Raw genomic sequence first — 18,902 nt, forward strand, 5'->3', positions numbered from 1 at the left:
GACTGCTTGTCTCCTTCTTTTTACATAAAATGATGTACAGTATGATGTACAAGAGATTCATTATAACTGCCCATAAACCAACACTGCCTACTCAAACTGCTTTCATTTATACACTAAGCCTTTAAGACCTAAAGACAAAAGCAATAAGATTCTTCTTTTCTCTAGCTGTCAGGCATTAGTGAAACGGTGACACCATCCAAACTCCTCACTGTGGAGACGTGTCGTGAAAGATGCTCTGCCTGCCCTGCAGACACTCACCGAGTGTAATTACTCCACCAAAAATTGTCATGTCAACAAAGCGTGTGCAAGTGTCTTACACGCCATCATTCCTCCTTGAGGCCAAGCCAGCCGCACCCCGCTCACTTTTCATCCGTGAAAGTAAAACTGGTGTGAAGACGTGTGTCTGTGATAAATCACTTGTCATGACCGAGGCGGTGACGCACATCTCGTGGCTTGTTGCTTTGTATAGAGTTCTTATTGAATAATTTATGAGCCAAAGCATTTTCCTGTCAACACTCCCTTTACAGGTAAATTGTGGGATATTTGCATGGGTAAATGTTGCTTATTAACATTGTTCTACACCAGATCTGTCAAAATCCAAGTTGGTACAAATCATGTCTTTATTTTTGTATGTAATATTGCTGCACAGCAAACACATTGAATTTTATTTGCAATGAAGCTTAAATACCTAGGACACTTTACAGCAGTGCGGTACCTTATTTTGGGGGGATATTTGCTTGCCATAGTAGTAGTTATTTTAGCAAATGTTTAGTCAATCAAAGGTGAGTTGTAAAGGTACAAACAATGCAGCAGCAATATTTAAAAGACAAATGTATGTTTTGTGGTTATATGTAAGGGATACGAGCCTATGCCCATAATCACTTAAAAGCCCATAGACTCTTGCCTAACCACAACAAATTGAGGTGTTTACTGATCATTAAGCTAGATTAGCTCAAGTGGCTTTACAGCAGCTTTTCTGAGGCGTTCATCTGACAATAAAGTGAGATAGTTCACGCACTCTCACAGTCTGTTTTTTTTTTTTTTTTCAAAGATTTTTTTGGCATAGACACCTTTATTAAGCAGTAGACAGATATGAAACATGGGAGAGAGGGGGATGTGACATGGAGCAAAGGACCTCCGGCTGGATTCAAACCGGGGTCGGCTGCGTTTAGGGCATGCGCTCTAACCACTCGACCACCTGCGCGCCACACAGTCTGTTTTTTGCTCAAAATCGCATCACATAATCATGGTCAGTGAACGGCAGGAGCTGCCACATATAAATTCCAAATGTTTTCACTATATGTTACCCGTTAGTGTCATTTGGTCTTGTGACATGCTTTGTAGATTGAAGTACGGGACGTTTCTCTTTTATTTGATGAGTGAAGGATCTGTTGTCAGACTGAACGCCATCAGTCTGTCACACCCCTGTCCTGCGCTGCTGTCTAACCCTTAGTGTGCGTTCAGACCAAAGGCGCATAAAGAGGAAAATGATCCTGGAAGTCATTGACTTTCTATAGGGAGCCAGGCGGAGAAGGAGGGAAAAGTGGAAAAGGCGGAGGCGAGTGGAATCGGCGGATTAGGAGGGGAAAAAAAGTTAAAAATCCTCCAACTTTATGTAATGAGCAATGACGCGTCTAGGCGGAAAAGGTGGAAAAGCCATGCGATAACCAATGGGGATGTCTCGTTCTGCTGTCGTTTCATGCACCCAAATCCAGTGATGAGGACGGCGTCTTCTTAAGTACAACAAGGCAACACCAAACGCAACTATCTTCCTATCATCCATATCGATAACGATACGCAACTGAGTTTAAGTGCAGCTATTTATAGAACATGTTTTTGTTCTAGAATGCTCCATTACAGCGGGAATGCAATTCATTTGCTCGCATTTACGTCGATCTAACCAATTGCACTACACTTCACAACTAGAATGAAATGTAGGCTACACAACATTGACAGTAGGCTATAATAAATTACTAGGACTAGGGCTACTTCCCATCAAACAAAAACGCTGTTCTAAAAACTTTTGCTAAGCTAGTTGTGTTTTCATTTAGCTACCCTGTCCATTTCGTCATACATTCAGCAAAATCAGTGTTTATTTGGGATGATGATTCTATAAATATGATTGTGGAGTAATTCTGTTTTTAATGACTTTATCAAGTAACTTTCCATCAAGTAACTTTGCGTGATCAACAATGTCAGTAAATGAATGGGCTGTGCTACAACAGTAGTTGCGTGGTGGTGTTTAACGCGAGTGGCGTGCGGGCCCTTTAAATTTAGAAGCAAGAACGAACAGGGTGACAAAAGCGACAGAAGCGCCTTAGGTTGAGTGGACAGGGCGAACAAGGCGTATTTCCCTCTTTGTGCGCTTTCGGTCTAAACACAGAGACTCTGTTACTACCTCCACTGGCAGATCAGAGGTGGAACAAAACTGTCCCTCCATTCTGCCTCTGCAACAAAGTTTAATTTCATTTCAAATTTGTCTACCTCAGACTTCCAGCACAAACAAGAAGAGTCACAGGGCAACAAGGGAGCTACCAACTGCAGAGATTTCTTGTAACAGAAGCAGATGGTGAAGGTGTGAAAGGCTGATCATAAAAAAATCACTTCCAAGGAGGTCTTTTTATTGCGAAAACCTAAGCGATTTTAGGGAGGGAAGGGAAACAATCCCTTTCCAACAGGCAAATGCAGGATTTAGAAAACAACACCACGATCGAGTACATATAGTAACGCCAGCAATATCAGTCAAAGACTCAGAGAAAATAAAGAAGAATTCCAATTAATTCAGCAATGATTGATTACACTGATCAAACACTCAAAAGATGACACGTTTCCTCTCCAGAAAATGCATACTATAAAACCGCTCAGCATGAATACACCACACACGCACACACACTTGCGCACACATTTCCTCTGTAGTGTCCTGTCACCACTCACAGATGGTGGGGTTCCCCTCATTACTCGGGCCACTTGCTGAGAGAGGGGGGGCGGGGACAGCTTGAATGGCCCAGGGGAGACGGAGAATCATGGCCGACATGGATTACGACAGAGAGATTAGCCCGTGGGGAGAGAGAGGGAGAGAGACATAGACGGAGACAGAGAGAGAGGGAGAGGAAGGGAAGCAGGAACAGGCTACATAGGACCTTGAAATTAATGTGGTCCCTCTGGCTTTGGGCATCAGAAATGACAGACTCCTGTGTGAATGGCTATTGTGGGGAGGGATGTATGGTCTTGATCTTTTAGGTGCTTAAAGTCTAACAACCATCACACACGCAAACGCACACACACACACACACACACACACACACACACACACACACACACACACACACACACACACACACCTCCTGCACTGACTACACTGTAAAGCCGGCAGCTGCAGCAGAAAGAAAAAAAACTACCATCTTCAACTACAATAGCACTCTTTGAATCTCAACATGTGCTCTCCAGTTTTTTCTTCTGGGTTTAGCTTCAGTCTCTGTCTTCAACAAAGGCAGCAGAGGCTATCACACACATCCCAACCAGCGAACTAATGATGAGCAGACTTTCAAAAATGATAATGGCAGAAGTATCTGCACCTGCAGGAACTGATGATGAAAGTGCAGCGCTGCAGCGTTAAAACAACCTGGCAAGTGGTTCCCCCATCCATGAGTGTCAAATCCAGTGTCAAGGACACACTCCCTTCAAGTACGCAGTCATGTGACCATGTCCTCCAGTGAAATCCACAGAAAGCATCTAAACCTCAAATCGAATCAAGTCAGTTTACATGTGCATGTCCCTTCAGCACAAACTGGGGAGGAATCGACCACAGCCTTTATCTGTGTTATTCCAATCGATGCAGGCTTTAATTTCTCACAACATATTAGGGCTGTTAGAGCACTGAAGCAGTGGATTCATCCACAAGTATTTTGATGAAAGATCAATCACACTCAACTTAAGTTGGGCCGTGTACCAGTTTTGTCACCAGTGTCACTTTTTTGCTACAACATGGATTGTGCAAAACTGTCATTACATTTCAGGCACTTTGATTTTCTGCTACTTTATACCTCGTACCCACTACATTTTTCTGATACATTTAGTTACTAGTTATTATGTTGCAGATTCAGATTATCCAGCTATTAATTCTGATGCATTACCAATCATATAGGCTTGTGGGTGGGGCATTGTGTGAGAGAATGTTGCAGTAGCCTTAAGAATGCTAAATATCTGCCCCTAGTTATGATTTAAGAATCTAATTACGAAATAATCTGTAGTGAAAGAACGTAGTAAGGTAAAGGCAGCGAGCCAGAATCAGTACACACATGAATGACTCGGTCTCTGGATTTCAAGAATTGATATTGGATGGTCCAATTAGAAATAAATAAATGTATTTAACTTTCCACTCATCTCTCTCTAAAAGCAAGGAATCTCTGTCTGTCTGTCTGTTTGTGTATGTGTGTGTGCCTCAAATATCTCTGCGGATCAGGATCACACTGACCTGAGAGTTTCAACATGGCTGCTGCTTGGTTCAAGGGTGTGCAACGTTGCATTTGTTTGGACTACAATGATACCGTGAATAAATGATTTCAGAAATGCTTTACGAATTCCGCAAGCATTGTCCACCGGAGCCACCACAGTCACGTGAGCACCAGAGCCAATCACTGCACACCGTAGCCACGTGCGCACCAGAGCCAATCACTGCAGAGCTCACCGCCACCCCCCACCTTAAGAAAAAAGCAGATTTATACCTGCAGCGGCGCGAGCTGGCCTTGGATTTTGCCGGCGGTTCGGTCCCATTCTGTTCTGTGCATCTAAACTGACTGTTGTGGATTAATGAGACTAAACGATTCCGGACCGAGTTTGTTCGGGTCTGAGGAGATCCGGAGACGCACAGACAACAAAGTGAGATCGGAATCTGTGGATGTTCGTGTGTAGCTAGCTGCTAGCTGCTAGCCAACCTACACTGCCCACCTCCCGAGGCGACAGACCGGACGCACCGGCACGTCCAAAACAGGACTTAGGGTAAATAATGTCCGCCACGCTTTTTCGCGATCATTGCCGTCACGTTTGCTTTGTGTCTGGTGCAGGAAGAAACGGTAAAAACGGGCTTTTGTCACCAAAGTGTCCAAGCAGCAAGTTTGGTTGTTGAAGAACGGGAAGTTGTGGGAGGCGGATGAATGACAGGCAGCGACGGTCGGCGTAGAGACAGCGATACTGAGAGTTGAGAGATTTGTGACATTTAGCGTGTTTGGAGTGTATAGTTAGTCTGTTATGTAGTAATTGGTGTAGTGTGTTTAGTGTGTAGTGGAGTCGTTTTTTTGTTTAATGAGTCAAAACAATGAGGAGACTGCTGAATGAGCATTGACTGCATTTAAGTGTAAAAAGTTACATATAACTTTGTACATTTTTAAAATGTATGCACATATTTAGCAAACAACAATTTATATTTGCATTATAAGTAATAAAAAATGGTTTGTTAAACATATTTGTGGTTTTCACAGTAAAAAAATCTAACTTTTTCTACTCTGATTTTATGTTTTTTTGTGATTTTAGGTCCATTGTGTTAATACAGTATGTCAAAATAAAAAAATAGGTACAGTCACACGTGAGGTTGTGCTGAAAATAATGACACCAAGTAAATAGTTTTTAAGGTGAAATATAACGGCAAAATCAAAAATAGTCAAAAACGGCCAATGACGCCCCACCTTCAAACACAGCCTCATTTGGCCATCCATGAAAAAGCTACTTAACCTCCCACTTTTCTATAGGAATAGATTTTTCTTACGGGCAATGCACTAGTACACAATAAATCATCATACTGCATTACTGCCCCGCCCCAAATCAAAGTTTTAAAAACATGCAGACAATCCTCTCTCCACCTACACACACACGAGGACCATTGCACTGCCATTATTCCAGCTCAAGCCTTTAAACAACTATTCATGTGAGAAAATGTGTGTTTTAAGATCATAATGGATCTCATATTCGCTGAAGGGGGCCACCGGGGCTGTAAGCTATACGAGATAAATAATTCCAGATGAATAATTCAAATCACTGTAATGAATGAGTGGAAGGTAATTATCCTGCTCTAAGTAGCAACCCGTGATTCAACGTAAGCACGAGGCAACAGAGATAAGAGGGGTTTCCCGGAGTCAACGAGGGACAATCACCTGCTTTGTAGAGAAAGGCGAAGGGAGAGGAGACAAAACACCAGTAAACACTAATGACGAACAGAGACCCTCACGCATGACATTATCTACTTTTAGGGTGCGTGTCTGTGCGTGTGAACGGGCTCCGGTTAGTGACCAGTGTCTAAGCTGCAGATGTACAGATGAACATAAAAGGTTTGGGGAAGAGATGCTCCCTCGGCGTGATTGAAAAGCCTTTGTGGGGAGTCCCTGAGCAGCCCCTCCCGACTCGAGCTGCACAGGAGAGATGACGAGGATGAAAGGGAGGACACGATCGAGAGGGAGTCCACCATCATCTCCTTTGTTGTCCATCTGCTGCCTTAGCCGTTCTGCTATTCTCTTGACAAGCTTAACCCACATACCCCCCTCCCCATGCTGTCACAGGTGTGAACCCCAAATGGAAAAAACTCCTCACTGTGCTCCCCTCTACATGAGTGCCTCGGTACTTCAGTTTGCTAATTAAATTGAAAGCAACGTGACAAACGAGGACCTTCAAATCATAGATGAGCACCAGTTGGAGTTTGCATTTGTTACTTATCCTTGTGCACCATCATTTTTGTTAGGGCCCAGACACACACACACACACACACACACACACACACACACACACACACACACACACACACACACACACACACACACACACACACTGCATCACCTCATGTCACCTGTGTCTCGGAAGTGAAGCTGCACATGAACACGCCACAAAGAATTCAACCGATGACCAGCTATCTTGTACATTCTACGCCTTCATGAGAGGACATACCCCGCCACACCAGCAGACAGTCTGTATTCGTCATACAAAAAGGGGATCCGGAAGACTCAAAACGGTGGATAAACAAACCGTGGTCACGATAAATCAGTGTTTTTCAACCTCCTAGCGCTAATATTGCCACTTCCAATCAAGAATATGTCTGATAAAAAGTTACAAATTGTACTAGCACAGAGGCGGAGGTGAAACATAAGGAGAAGCTGCAATAAATGGTGAAATCGGGGGGTTCTCTTCTCATGCACCGATTTCACTCTGCTGAACAGCCAATCAGACTAATTTCTCTCACCGACGGGCTTTTCAGCCGATTCTACCGTTCAATCAACCAAAGGGCGAGGGCTGACTAGTGCCGTCAACACACAGACACTCATCGATGGCCAGCCGAATGTCAGCCGAAACGTTCATCTCTTGCGGTTTGGAGCTACAATTAAAGAGCAAACGCAGCAGATATAAATCATACTCTCTAGTTCTAGTACAGCTGATTCTATAGCAGCAATGCCAACCCTCAGAGGAGCTGCCATCGTCGTTTTCATACAGAAAAGGGTGTCGTGTTTCTATCACTAATGACCTGAATCTAATAAATACTGGTATTTGGCCTGGTAATGAATTCTGACCATAGCTTTTCCCACTGAAGACAAAAGCCAGACGTTAGTAGAGTTAGTAAGTTGGGGTTTGCTGCCCAGTGTGAAAGGGGTATGGGTTAAATGACATCTGCTAATCAGTAAGGTGTCCATGCATTTGAGGCTTTAAGATAGATTTTTACCTTAATACCTATTCTGAAACCACTGTCACTATCCAGATTTCACACAACAGAAGAAGCCAGGGACGGAGAAAGTGCACAAATATTTTGAAACCTAAAAATAAACTCATCCTGGACTGCAGCCTATGTTTGGGTGAGGAAGCGTTTCTCACTTTGCCGGAGACCATCAGGACACACAGTCATCATGCTTTGTTTTCTTTTAGCGGGAAGACCTTGCAAACATACATCTATTTTTTTTTTTAATCGTACACCTAGCGAATAGATAAATCAAGCACAGTAGGAGAGATTTTGAGTCATGCTTCAGGATCACAATCTCGAGCTTTTCAATTACCTCTACGCAGTTAACAAGGTTGAGTGTTTGATGCATAATACGGAGGCAGCTAATATGAATTAAATGTAGAGTTGATGAGATGTCACTCACACACAATCCACTCTGCCAGCCCTGTTTGCCACCGTGACCTGGATAGGCAGCTATAAATGGATGGCTGGCAACTATACAAGCATCGCCAAGCCCTATAGAATAGACCGACAGGGTGTGCTGGCATGAATGTGCCAAAGTAGATCTACATGACTACTGACTTTACATAAGAAGCACTACAAAAACATAGAAGAAATGCAAGTCTCTTTTAGGCTTGAATGTCAAACAGTCATATGCAGTGAAATTTTCTCCATATTTATAAAATCTACTCCACTAACAAGCCCATAAACCTACATATACATTCTGTATGTGTCGATAAAATGACAATACCCCTTAACAAATATGGATAAACATAACGTTACAAGAAGAGAACCTCAAATAGTTGTGCACTGATCAAACAATTCTCTTCTGATACAGATTCTGATAGCAGCACACACTTTTTTAATCCCAACTTTAAAGCAACAGAATGTAATTTTATAAATACAGTCGTCATAAACTGATGACAAAATTGGGTGGGTTTAAAGGTGCAGTATCCAATATAGAAGGAAGATTTAAAGAAAAATTGTTGGTCACAAATGCCAACAAATGCTTTGTATGGGGTTAGGATCATTACTGTTTGTAACCGCGTAACGCCACAAGGCTAGTGTTCTAACTACAAAACAAACAACTTTGCTGGAAATGCTGGAAAGACCAAACAAAACATGGCAGTAAGTGACATATAAGAAACAAAAGGTTGTAGTCCATCAGCATTGGCAGTTTGATCAGAACTATAGGACAAATACATGTGCTAAATATGCAGTTTAAATGATTTATGTAAATGACTGCAGCTGTCGTGAGCTGTTTACACATTCTCATCCTGCAGGGTTCCATGTTATACGCCGGACTTGCTCTGTCATTGCAGTGTGGCAACAACAGCCATGCAAAGTGGGATTTCTAGCAGACAAGGCTCCGCAATGTTCCTTACATAAACGGCGAATTTAGCTCCATGTTAACCTGAAGTGTCAAGACCTCTGACCTACAGACTCCACACCACACTGACTGACTGCATTCACATGGGAGCCAATTTGACAACTGAGATCAACAAGTCTCACCTGACCTGCTGTCCTCACGGGAAAACACCACGTAACGCCGCTAAACCACGTTATCTTATCTGCAGCTCCTTATACTAATATGAAGCATGTGCTAACGAGGTGCTCAACCAAAAAAGCTCTTCAGCAAGCTAGCGTTAGCATGCTAGCTTATCTCTTAGGTGCCTCTGGTTCAGGTCCAGCACAGAGGCAACTGTTGAGCCAACGTGTGTAAAAGACACAGCGAGTACGGTTGTTCGGTCACCGTGTTTCAAGTATTATTTGTTCTTTTAGTCACCGTCTGTGTTTAAGGTCAGTTTAGCCTTCATGTTATGCTAGCCTAGCCTGCTAGCTGCAAAATGAATGGGGGGTTGGGCTAGCCTTCAGCATCCAGCATCCTCTATCACCGGGTACCACACAGAAACAGCTCACCTGGTTGTAGTGCACCCTGAACGGTTTCAGATAGTCGGACTCTGTGCACGGAGCGACTTCAATGTTGTTTATCTCTTCCATAGTTTCCACTCGGAGCTGGATTTGTGGCTCACCGATGGTTGTCTGTCACCGCACACTAACTGACAGCGAAGGAATGTCTACGGAAGCCGGTAGAGGACATGAGACCGAACTGCGAGGATGAGCCTGAGGTTTGAAAGGCATAATGTAAAGACAGGAGGGAGTTAATATTATATTTTTACACACGAATTTAAGCATTTAATGAAATAAGTGCAATAGAAGTATTGTTGAGAACACTATAATATAAAAAGAAACTTCATTTGAAATAACAATGATTTATTTTCACTATAATAATCATGAGATTAAGAATAAGAATAATAACAATACATTTTACTTATTTAGCACATTTTATACATAAAAAATGCATTTCAAAGAAAATAGGTGTACAAAGTAAAAACATGCGAACTCATTATAAGAGTTTAAAAGCAAGATAAAAGCTATACGAAATAATAAAATATTAAAGCAAGATCTGTATTTTTTATTGTTATATTTCTGTTGTAAATTAAATATATTTGTTAACAGTAATACGCGTTATTTTGTTTTACTTATTTTATTTGATCAGCAATCACATAAGTTAAATACTGAATATTGAATCTGATAATCAGCCAGGCCAATAATCAGCCAATTCCTAGAATACAATCATAGATGAGTTACTTGTCAGATACATTAATACTTTTACTTAAGTATAATTCTTGATGATATTTTGTCTGAATATATCTTTACCCGTAGGACTTGTGGGTACTTTTTACAACACTGTAAAAAAGGTGACTGAGTTCTAAGATGTTTGGTATAGGAGACGTCTCTGGTGCAGGCGCCTGGTATCACTTTAACTTTACCGCTATGCTATACTTTAAGTTCTTTTGACAGGTACAGAAAAATCAGAAACTCTCGATTGAGTCACTTGTCAATCATTTGTCCTTAGTTTCTTAGCAGTGTTCATGAGGTAAAATTCTAGTTTGATTTGGGGTTTGATGGACAGTGTATCAGATTCTTTGGTTCATCCATCGTCCAAGTGTTTGAACTGGCCCAAGCATGCACGTGAGAAGGGATTTTATTCATGTGATCTTGGGAGTGAAAGGAAATTAGAAAGTGGACATGTTAATAGTGAACAAGGTCTTTGTGTCCTTTAGCCTTTTCAAAGTGACTCACAAACTACTACGGTATTATATATATACAATTTATACATGCTTATCCTGAGCCACAATCACATTGGAGGAAAGGTTGGCTACACCATGGACATGTCTCCAGTCTATTAGCAGGCTGGCACATGTAGACAGTCATTCACACTCACATTCACACCTACAGGGGAGGCTTATGCCACACACACACACACACACACACACACACACACACACACACACACATTGATAGCAGGTGGATTTTGCACCTAGCACTACCTAGCTGTTAGTGCTAACCGCTGCACCACCACCACTGTTTTGTGTGTGTAGAGTATTTAGTTTGGGGGACTAGTTGTCGTCCAGCTACAGCAGCACGTTTGAATCCTGCAGTGTCCTAAAAAAAAAGAGAAAATCTGCAATCTGGAGAATGCGCAAAACGTGCATCTAACATCAGGAACATGATGATGAGGAATGAAGCACAAGGGCATTGGACTGATGCTGCATCTCAATGTAGTTTTTATTTTTTTATTTTGTTTATGTTTCACTGGTTGGCTCAGGGCAGCCACCAGTCACAGGTCAAATAAAGGTGATGTAACTGTTACTAATCAGCCCAAAGGTGGAGTGCATTATTCATCAAGGGCAGTATGTTAAATGTTTTTGTTTGTTATTCTGTGCAAGAACAAGCTGGAAGAATAATCTTTATTGTTACAAACCCTTGGATTCTTGCAGTCTGCTTTTGTTGTTGTTCAGGCCCATTATCTCAAGGATATGTAATAAGTACAACTTTGGCCACCTGTCAAGTTCATACTTAAAGCAAAAAGGGGGCAGCATATCTCTAGAGTAACTTAGCTACTGCTAACTGTAGATAGTTAGCTCAATTAGCCCTCCAGCTAGCAATACGGACTGGGAGCCCAGTGACTAGGGAAGGACTAATGTTTACACCACTAGCACAGGAGCTGTGGGACCAGGTCAAGCTGGGACTAGCTGGTTAGCATGCTAAGATCTGTAGATACGTATCTCTGTAACACCCGACAACACATGGACATGCACATCATTACAAAACTGTTATGTCCTCATATTCTGTTTATTTTTTTGAATTCTTTTTTACATTTTGAACTGAAATTCTGACATACTGCACCTTTGAGCTGTTGTTAAACAGACAAATCCAGATTCACATTATTTTCAAAAGGAAAACCGTTAACATCAAATTATCCTAAGATCTCAACTGCCTATGTGGTTAAAATTGAAATGGTCACAACATATTGTATATTGTAAGAATTTAGGTATCATTATTGCTTAGAGCTTTTCATTCCAATACTGAAAACTTTGTTTCCAAGCTTGAACTTAAATTAGGTCCGGGGCAGAGAATTGCCGTACATTAAGATTTGTTTCTAAAATGGATATATTTATATAATCTATGTAGTAACACTATTGATTCATATCTGATCAGCACCACCTAATTTTACTGTTTGGTTAGAGACACATGAGCCAGGACACAAAATGGCAATTTTCTTGTTTTGGAGCTACACGGTGCCCTCACGTATGGTTCCGACAACATTATAAGGAAGAAATAGCCTGTGCAGTAACAAAATCTTGATCCATATTTGATGCCTTACTTTACAGTTTGATCTCAGATTTACAAGCAGTGTTTGTTTATAGGGTGCTTTCTTTGGGTGAAGGATTGTGCGGCCAGAGATGCCGGTGCTGCTCTGCATTGGCAGTGAATGTCGTATATCTGACCTCTAACAACTTGTCTAGCGCTTGTCACTGTATTAAAAGTTTAAGTCGGGGTTCGCAGCATGTTGCCCACCCGCCTACAGCATCATATTGGTTGAAACATGAAAAGAAGTCCAGCATCCTCACCGTGCTGAGTAATGAATAAGAAATGGGTGTGGGAGCTCTTTCTCACCAACCATGCCTTGAAAGGGTGAGGCTGCATGATGTCACCCCCTCACATCAATAACAGCCTTATAATGGAAAACAATCTGCAGAGCTCCAATCTCGATGTGGCTGACTTCCTCCAACAAATGAGCCCCAGTCCACCGCCCACTACACAAGGACAGGACGTAACACTCTCTGCGAGCTGATTTACATCTAAATAAATACAGGCGCAGACGAAACAATGTGTGGACCCAAAGGAGGAACCGGCGTCTCTCCTCTGGGCACGTCCCATTTATATTGCCCAAACCAGCCAAGCTGCGGGGCACGATAAGACCGAGGGGACTGCCGAGATGAAGCATTGTGCGGGAGTCACACTGCCACACTCGGAGGAACGAGCACAAAGAAACTGTGGCGGGAGAATGAAGGGATGAAGTAAGACCAAACCATAAAGAAGTGAAAATAAATACGTGTACATGGATGTCACCTGTTCTTAAAACAAGCAACTGGACGACCTAACTCCAGGTGTGGTCGGGAAGAGGAGCGTGCTGGGATTAAAGTCACAGGAATAAATAAAGCAACATTTTCATGTTACTCAGTGTCTGATTTACTCTGAAATGCATCTGAGCTTCTTCCTCCTCAACACAGTCGCCAGGAGACATGTAAAACTCATTTCTTCCCTCACCCTGTATCCTCTCTTGGGCCTCATTGGAGCATCACCCGCAAAAAGGGCCTCCGAAAATCTTATCAGCTCCTCGGCCAGGATCTGAGGCACCCGTAACGTGTTAATCCCATCCTTCCACGAACATGCGGGCGCAGGGTCCTCGTAGTCATGACCAATTACTATCTGCAGGCGGCTGAGGCAGGCCAGACTTCACCGGGCTTAGCTCAACGCCAAACCTGGAGCCTCCTGAAGCTGCCGAACCTTCTCTTCCTGTCTGTCTGTGCAGTCCGTTCGCTCACTGACACTCACTCCATCAAATTATGTTCATCTTACTTTCATTTTCTGCTCTTTTGTTCCATTACGTATTGAATTTTACCCTAGTTCAATAGTTTTTAACCACTTAATGTATACTCCCTTATTGATTAGTGATCATATGTGATACATTGATGAAATACTGATGATATTGACTGATATGAAATTGATATTTTTGCGTTGTGGGGACAGTATTCAAGTTTTGGGGCTTTAGAGTGGCCCATAACTTGAACAAAAGCAGCCCAAAGGACCAATTGTTGTTGTGGAAACTTCATTTTAAAGGAAAAACTCTCCAGTGGTCTATCCATAGCATAGTTTATCAGCCGGGGTCAAGCATGGATTTGGGCCAGCAACTCGGGGAATGCACTTAGCCAAGGTGGCTGCTGCACCTCTGTTAGCGGGCTCAGGGTGTGGGTCAAGATGGCCAGTTTCCACCCCGTCCAGGAGTCTGGACGTCCAGCCGCCACTCGCCTTGTCCAGGAGACACTCCTGTATCCTCCCACGCGAGCTTGGATTAGAAAATAGCGCCGTGTGTCAAAAGGGCGCTCGATAACGCAGCTCAGGCATCATGTGGTGGAGTTGTGCGAGGAGCTGATGGAGGGTCCAGGGTGAAGACAGGAAAACATGCTGGTGACAGGACAACGGTTACTAAGTTCCACATAAACTGAACAGACAGGTTTTTGTTAAATATTCAACCCAAGTTTTAGTAAATGCTTTTGTGGCGGACAAACCTGTGTGTACAGTACATTTCTGCAAATTATGGATGTAGCTGAAACTACATTTCTGTATGTTTCAACACAGAAAGCCAACAGGACATATGCCAAACATCCAACCGCAGTCCAAGTCACATCACTGGATATCTTTCAGGACACCTGGGGATGTCTCCAGATGTATTTGTAGGGGCCAAAACTGGCTCCTTTTCCACAGGAAGTTGGACCATCTCCTTCTGTGATAAAAAAAAACACCAAAACAGGTAGTCTGGGGCCAAAACATGATTTTATCCTAACCTTAACAAAGTAGTTGTTGTACGTAAACCTAAGCAGAGCATAAGCAAAGCACTGTGACGTGAGAAATAGACCATTCAACCTAAAGAAACATAACGTAGCAAAATGAGGAAACATTTTGTTTGAACTCATCGGTTGTTCTGGCGATTGGGTAGTAACTTTATGAAGTGTTTTGTGCCTAAAACATGATGTGTTACTGTAATTTGTCCCAAAAAATATGAATTATCAATTCATTGACTGAATTGAGACCTGACTCCCTAAGGAACTGACTTGACCTCAGACTGAAAGCAACAACATATAGGTTTTGATTTGGCAAAACCTAAGAACAATAAAGATATGCAAAACAAACAAAAACAGGTAGACTTTGAATGGCTTTGAAATACAGCATAAAATACAGTATATATACACCTATAGTGAAACATTCCAGCCAAGAGCTCGGCACATGGCTGAACGAGTGAGCTTCATCAGAGTGTTGAGCTCCTGTCTCGTCAGGAGAAAGCCCCTCCTCCTTTCTCAGTGCCATTGTAATGGAAACTCTCTGTCAGGCCCTTATATTTTTAGGAAAGGTTATTATTGTTCTGTTGTTGCTTGCATGCCCCAGGACGTGTTCCCCCGAACAAGGTCAAAATTCCTGTTTTGTCATTCTACCAGAGAATAGGCGACTCACCCACAATGCTCTCTGTTCGCTGTGGTTCCTGGTACTTGTTTGTCTTCCATGGATACAAATAGACCTGAAATGGCATTCGGCCGAAGCTGAGTAAGGCTATTGTGACAGAGACTAGTTTGAATTCAGTTTGAACGCAGCTGGAAATTATGCTGAAGTCATTTTCTATAGGTGGACCAGGCTTCCAGACGACACAAGTTCATCCTTGAAGACCCAATTCTGAATATTCTAGATAATATTTCAGTTGCCTGTAGTTTTACACATAGTCAACCATCACACAAGCGGTTCCGATGGTGGATACTGAGGCCTTAAAGGTCCAGTGTGTGGGATTAAGTGGCATCTAAAGGTGAGGTTGCAGATTGCAAACAAGATTCCGCACGCTCTATAGGCCGCACGATGCGGAGGCTATGCGGAAGACAGTCGAGTCATGCCGGCTTTATGCACCGATGAGCAGCTTTCACAGAAATCAGTGGGACTGCCTCTGTGGCTGTGTCCAGGTATAATTATAACGTCATGGTGGCGGACTCCGTGGAAGAAGAACTGCTCCTGAGATATAAATGGCTCATTCTAAGGTCACGAAAAGGCAAAAAAATGAAAAATGTCAAGGTTTGATGTGTGTGTGGTCAATTTATATTTCCCAGATTTCTTCAAGGTCTGCTCCCCTCTGACACACCTGTAACACAGTCAGTTAGGCAAATATGTTGTTTTGCAGTAATTTGATTAAAAATATCCAATATCTTTAAGTAAACGCCATACACTTCTAATTAAGCTTCACGTTTTAAAGACTTTTCTTTAACAGGCTTTGGATGCTGTGTAAGAGCCTCTCTCAGTGAAATGGCACAGGGATTAAGGGAACATTTAAATTAATACTTCTTTTGTACCTCCCTGCTAATGAGATGTAAGTATGCCTTCACAAAAGTTTTTTTTAAAGAAAAACCTCTGGGCTGGGATGTTTCTGAGGCTGCTGGGACCGCTGAAGCTTGATACTATGGGACAGCTGCTGCGGCTCCTCCGTCCCCCTGCTGTGAGGGAGCCAGCCGGACCTATTGTCTTTTCCCAAGAATGACCAGAGAATGTGGCAACTCCTCGGGTCACATAGTCTTTACTTCTGTTTGTGTGTGTTGGTGACTGGGGTGAGGGGTAGGATGTGGCTGTGGCCCTGTCATTCACATCTCTATGGGAGCGCATGCCATCAGAGCTAATTACCTGCCTGGAAGGACCAATTAAGATTCCCTCTAATGCCCCCAAACAAGAGGGCTACAGTAGTGAGGGGAGTATGTGCAGCGATGAACGTACGTGCAGGACAGTCGCATGAACATCAACTCCAGACAGCTTCTTTTCTTATTCTGATTCAGACAAATCTCTTGTTGAGAGCTTTATGTTTAGTGAATGTACAGTAAGAGTAAATCCATTGTGTTTTGGCCCTTTCCTCTGGACCTGCTGTAAAACCCAACACTTTGTTTGAACTGTGCTGCCTTTATCTTTTCCCTAACTGTATGAGAGACGCAGTCGCAGCTGGACTCCAGCGGCACTGTGAGATAATTATGATAAGACATGGCCGAGTCGTTCTATGAACAAACATGGCCACCGAGGCCAGAGGAAGGGAAGAACAATGGAGGCAATTTGCAGCAGATTGGAGGTGTCAGCAGTCCGTCATTACAGTTGCAGCAACGGTTGTTGGCTTACTGCAAATGAGCTCTCTGTTGACCTTCCTTAAACAGTGCGTTGAAGAGCTTCTGCACGTTCAGATGATTAATTTCTTGTCCAAATATCTGGTACAAATATTTGTTCGTTGTCCAGGTGAAAACCCTCATTATCAACTCCGAGGGATAAACCCCAAACATTTTATCCTTGACTGACTGCACTATGGAGCATTTGTACCTCACCATGTGTTCGGTCATTCATGTCTTTCTATTGCAGCTTTTTCAACTAAATTTCTTTCGATAAAAAACTAGTATATATAGTTAGAGGTCTGGCCAAGCACTGCAGACACTTATGCACTTGTTTTCATGCTGTTCTATACCATTTATGTACATTGTCTTGCTTTATACTGCATTGCTTACTTAACTGAGATTATCCTCTGTTTTTTATTGCTTTACACATTATATTTACTTATTCATTATTTCCATATTGGAGCCTCTCAGACAAAGAATTTCACATGAGTGTAATAGTACAACAGGAGTAACAATATCTTGAATCTTGAGATACAGTATAGTCAAATAACAGTGATCGTAGAATCAAGATCCGGGCGATCCCATATTATATTAAATGATTTGCTGGAGATAAACACGCTGATCTTTTCTGGATTGGTGAAAACAAACTAAAAAATATGAGAAAACCAATAAACAAATAAGATGCCTCCAAAATGTATCAAATAAAAGCGAATCAGTTTCATTTTCAGCTTTGTATTTAATCATGTAATGCCCAGTAACATAAAGATCATTTCCACTCAACATTAAATGCAACATCACATGCGAGGGGTGCAACGAAACGCCTCTCTGAGTGACAAATGTGGCTGTTTATTGGGGTTCAGATGAAGTTAGACTGCAGCATATTGTCAACACGCCGCACGACTAATTCTGTAAAGAGGAACATTTGGCCTCGAGCAACCTGGTTGGAATCTGTTTATCCACGAATCCAAGAGCTGTATTTCACCTTAATAACCCCATCAGTGCCCTCCCCTGACATCAGCAGGGGAGGGAGGTTTAATGTGGTTTTGGAAGGTGGAATAGTGCTTTAAGGTTTGCGCTTGTGTTAGAGTCACACATGACCACCTGCCAGACACACTGGTGCTTTATCCAAGAAAGAGAAGAAAGGTAGATGAAGAGCACTTTCATTTGCTCTTGTAAGGCTGTTTTCTATTTCTCATTTATGATATAGAAACCTATGATGAGGAGTGTGAAATGTCAGACTGACTGTTGGCAATGTCGGTTTCTGCACCACGGATATGTTGCAATCTTACTTTTTTTATAATCAATTTTAAATTCTGTGTTGTGGCAACACTGTGATCTTTCAATGTGCAACTACATAGAAACACTGATTACTGTTATTTCAAATGGTTTGATTAACTTTCAATGTTTTTCAAGGCCAATTATGAGAAATGCAAGTCCCACATTTTATATCCAATTTGCTATTGAGGTGACACTAAAATTACAGTGATTGCAAAATGAGATAATTGCCACTATTATCATCATAGATCATTTTATGAGTCAGTTTGAAAAACATGAATATTACCTGGGCGAGGCTACATGAGAACATCACAGCATTTATTCAGTATGAAACTGTTGTCTGCAGAGAGCTAATAAAAGAGATTAAAAAAGCCCAAAAAACAAATTATATTTTCATTTATCAGTTTTCCAATCTGATAAATTCGTTAGCATTGAGCCTTTCTCACCAGACCAATAAAAAGGTGCCTATAAAAATGACTCATCGATATATGAACAGGCTATTCGCAAACAAACAAGTTACATAAATTCAATCGCAAACAGAAAATGAGACAGAAAATCACTTAATATGAATTGAATTTACTCCGGTGGAATCAAAAACCTGATACCTATTTGTTTTGTTCTATTAT

At 42.1% G+C, this 18,902-nt stretch overlaps 1 protein-coding gene across 1 annotated transcript in view; it reads right to left on the minus strand.

Annotated features, from left to right (window-relative positions):
* The window catches only part of nudt14 (nudix (nucleoside diphosphate linked moiety X)-type motif 14), a 31,021-nt gene extending 21,208 nt beyond the window's left edge, over nucleotides 1–9,813 (minus strand). The window contains exon 1 of the mRNA XM_030405535.1: nucleotides 9,611–9,813. Coding sequence (XP_030261395.1) covers nucleotides 9,611–9,691 — 81 coding nt within the window. The 5' untranslated portion in view covers nucleotides 9,692–9,813. The remainder of the gene's footprint in view (nucleotides 1–9,610) is intronic.
* Nucleotides 9,814–18,902: the final 9,089 nt, after the last annotated feature.

Source organism: Sparus aurata, chromosome 22 (genome assembly GCF_900880675.1).
Source record: "Sparus aurata chromosome 22, fSpaAur1.1, whole genome shotgun sequence".
Classification (NCBI taxonomy): Eukaryota; Metazoa; Chordata; class Actinopteri; order Spariformes; family Sparidae; genus Sparus; species Sparus aurata.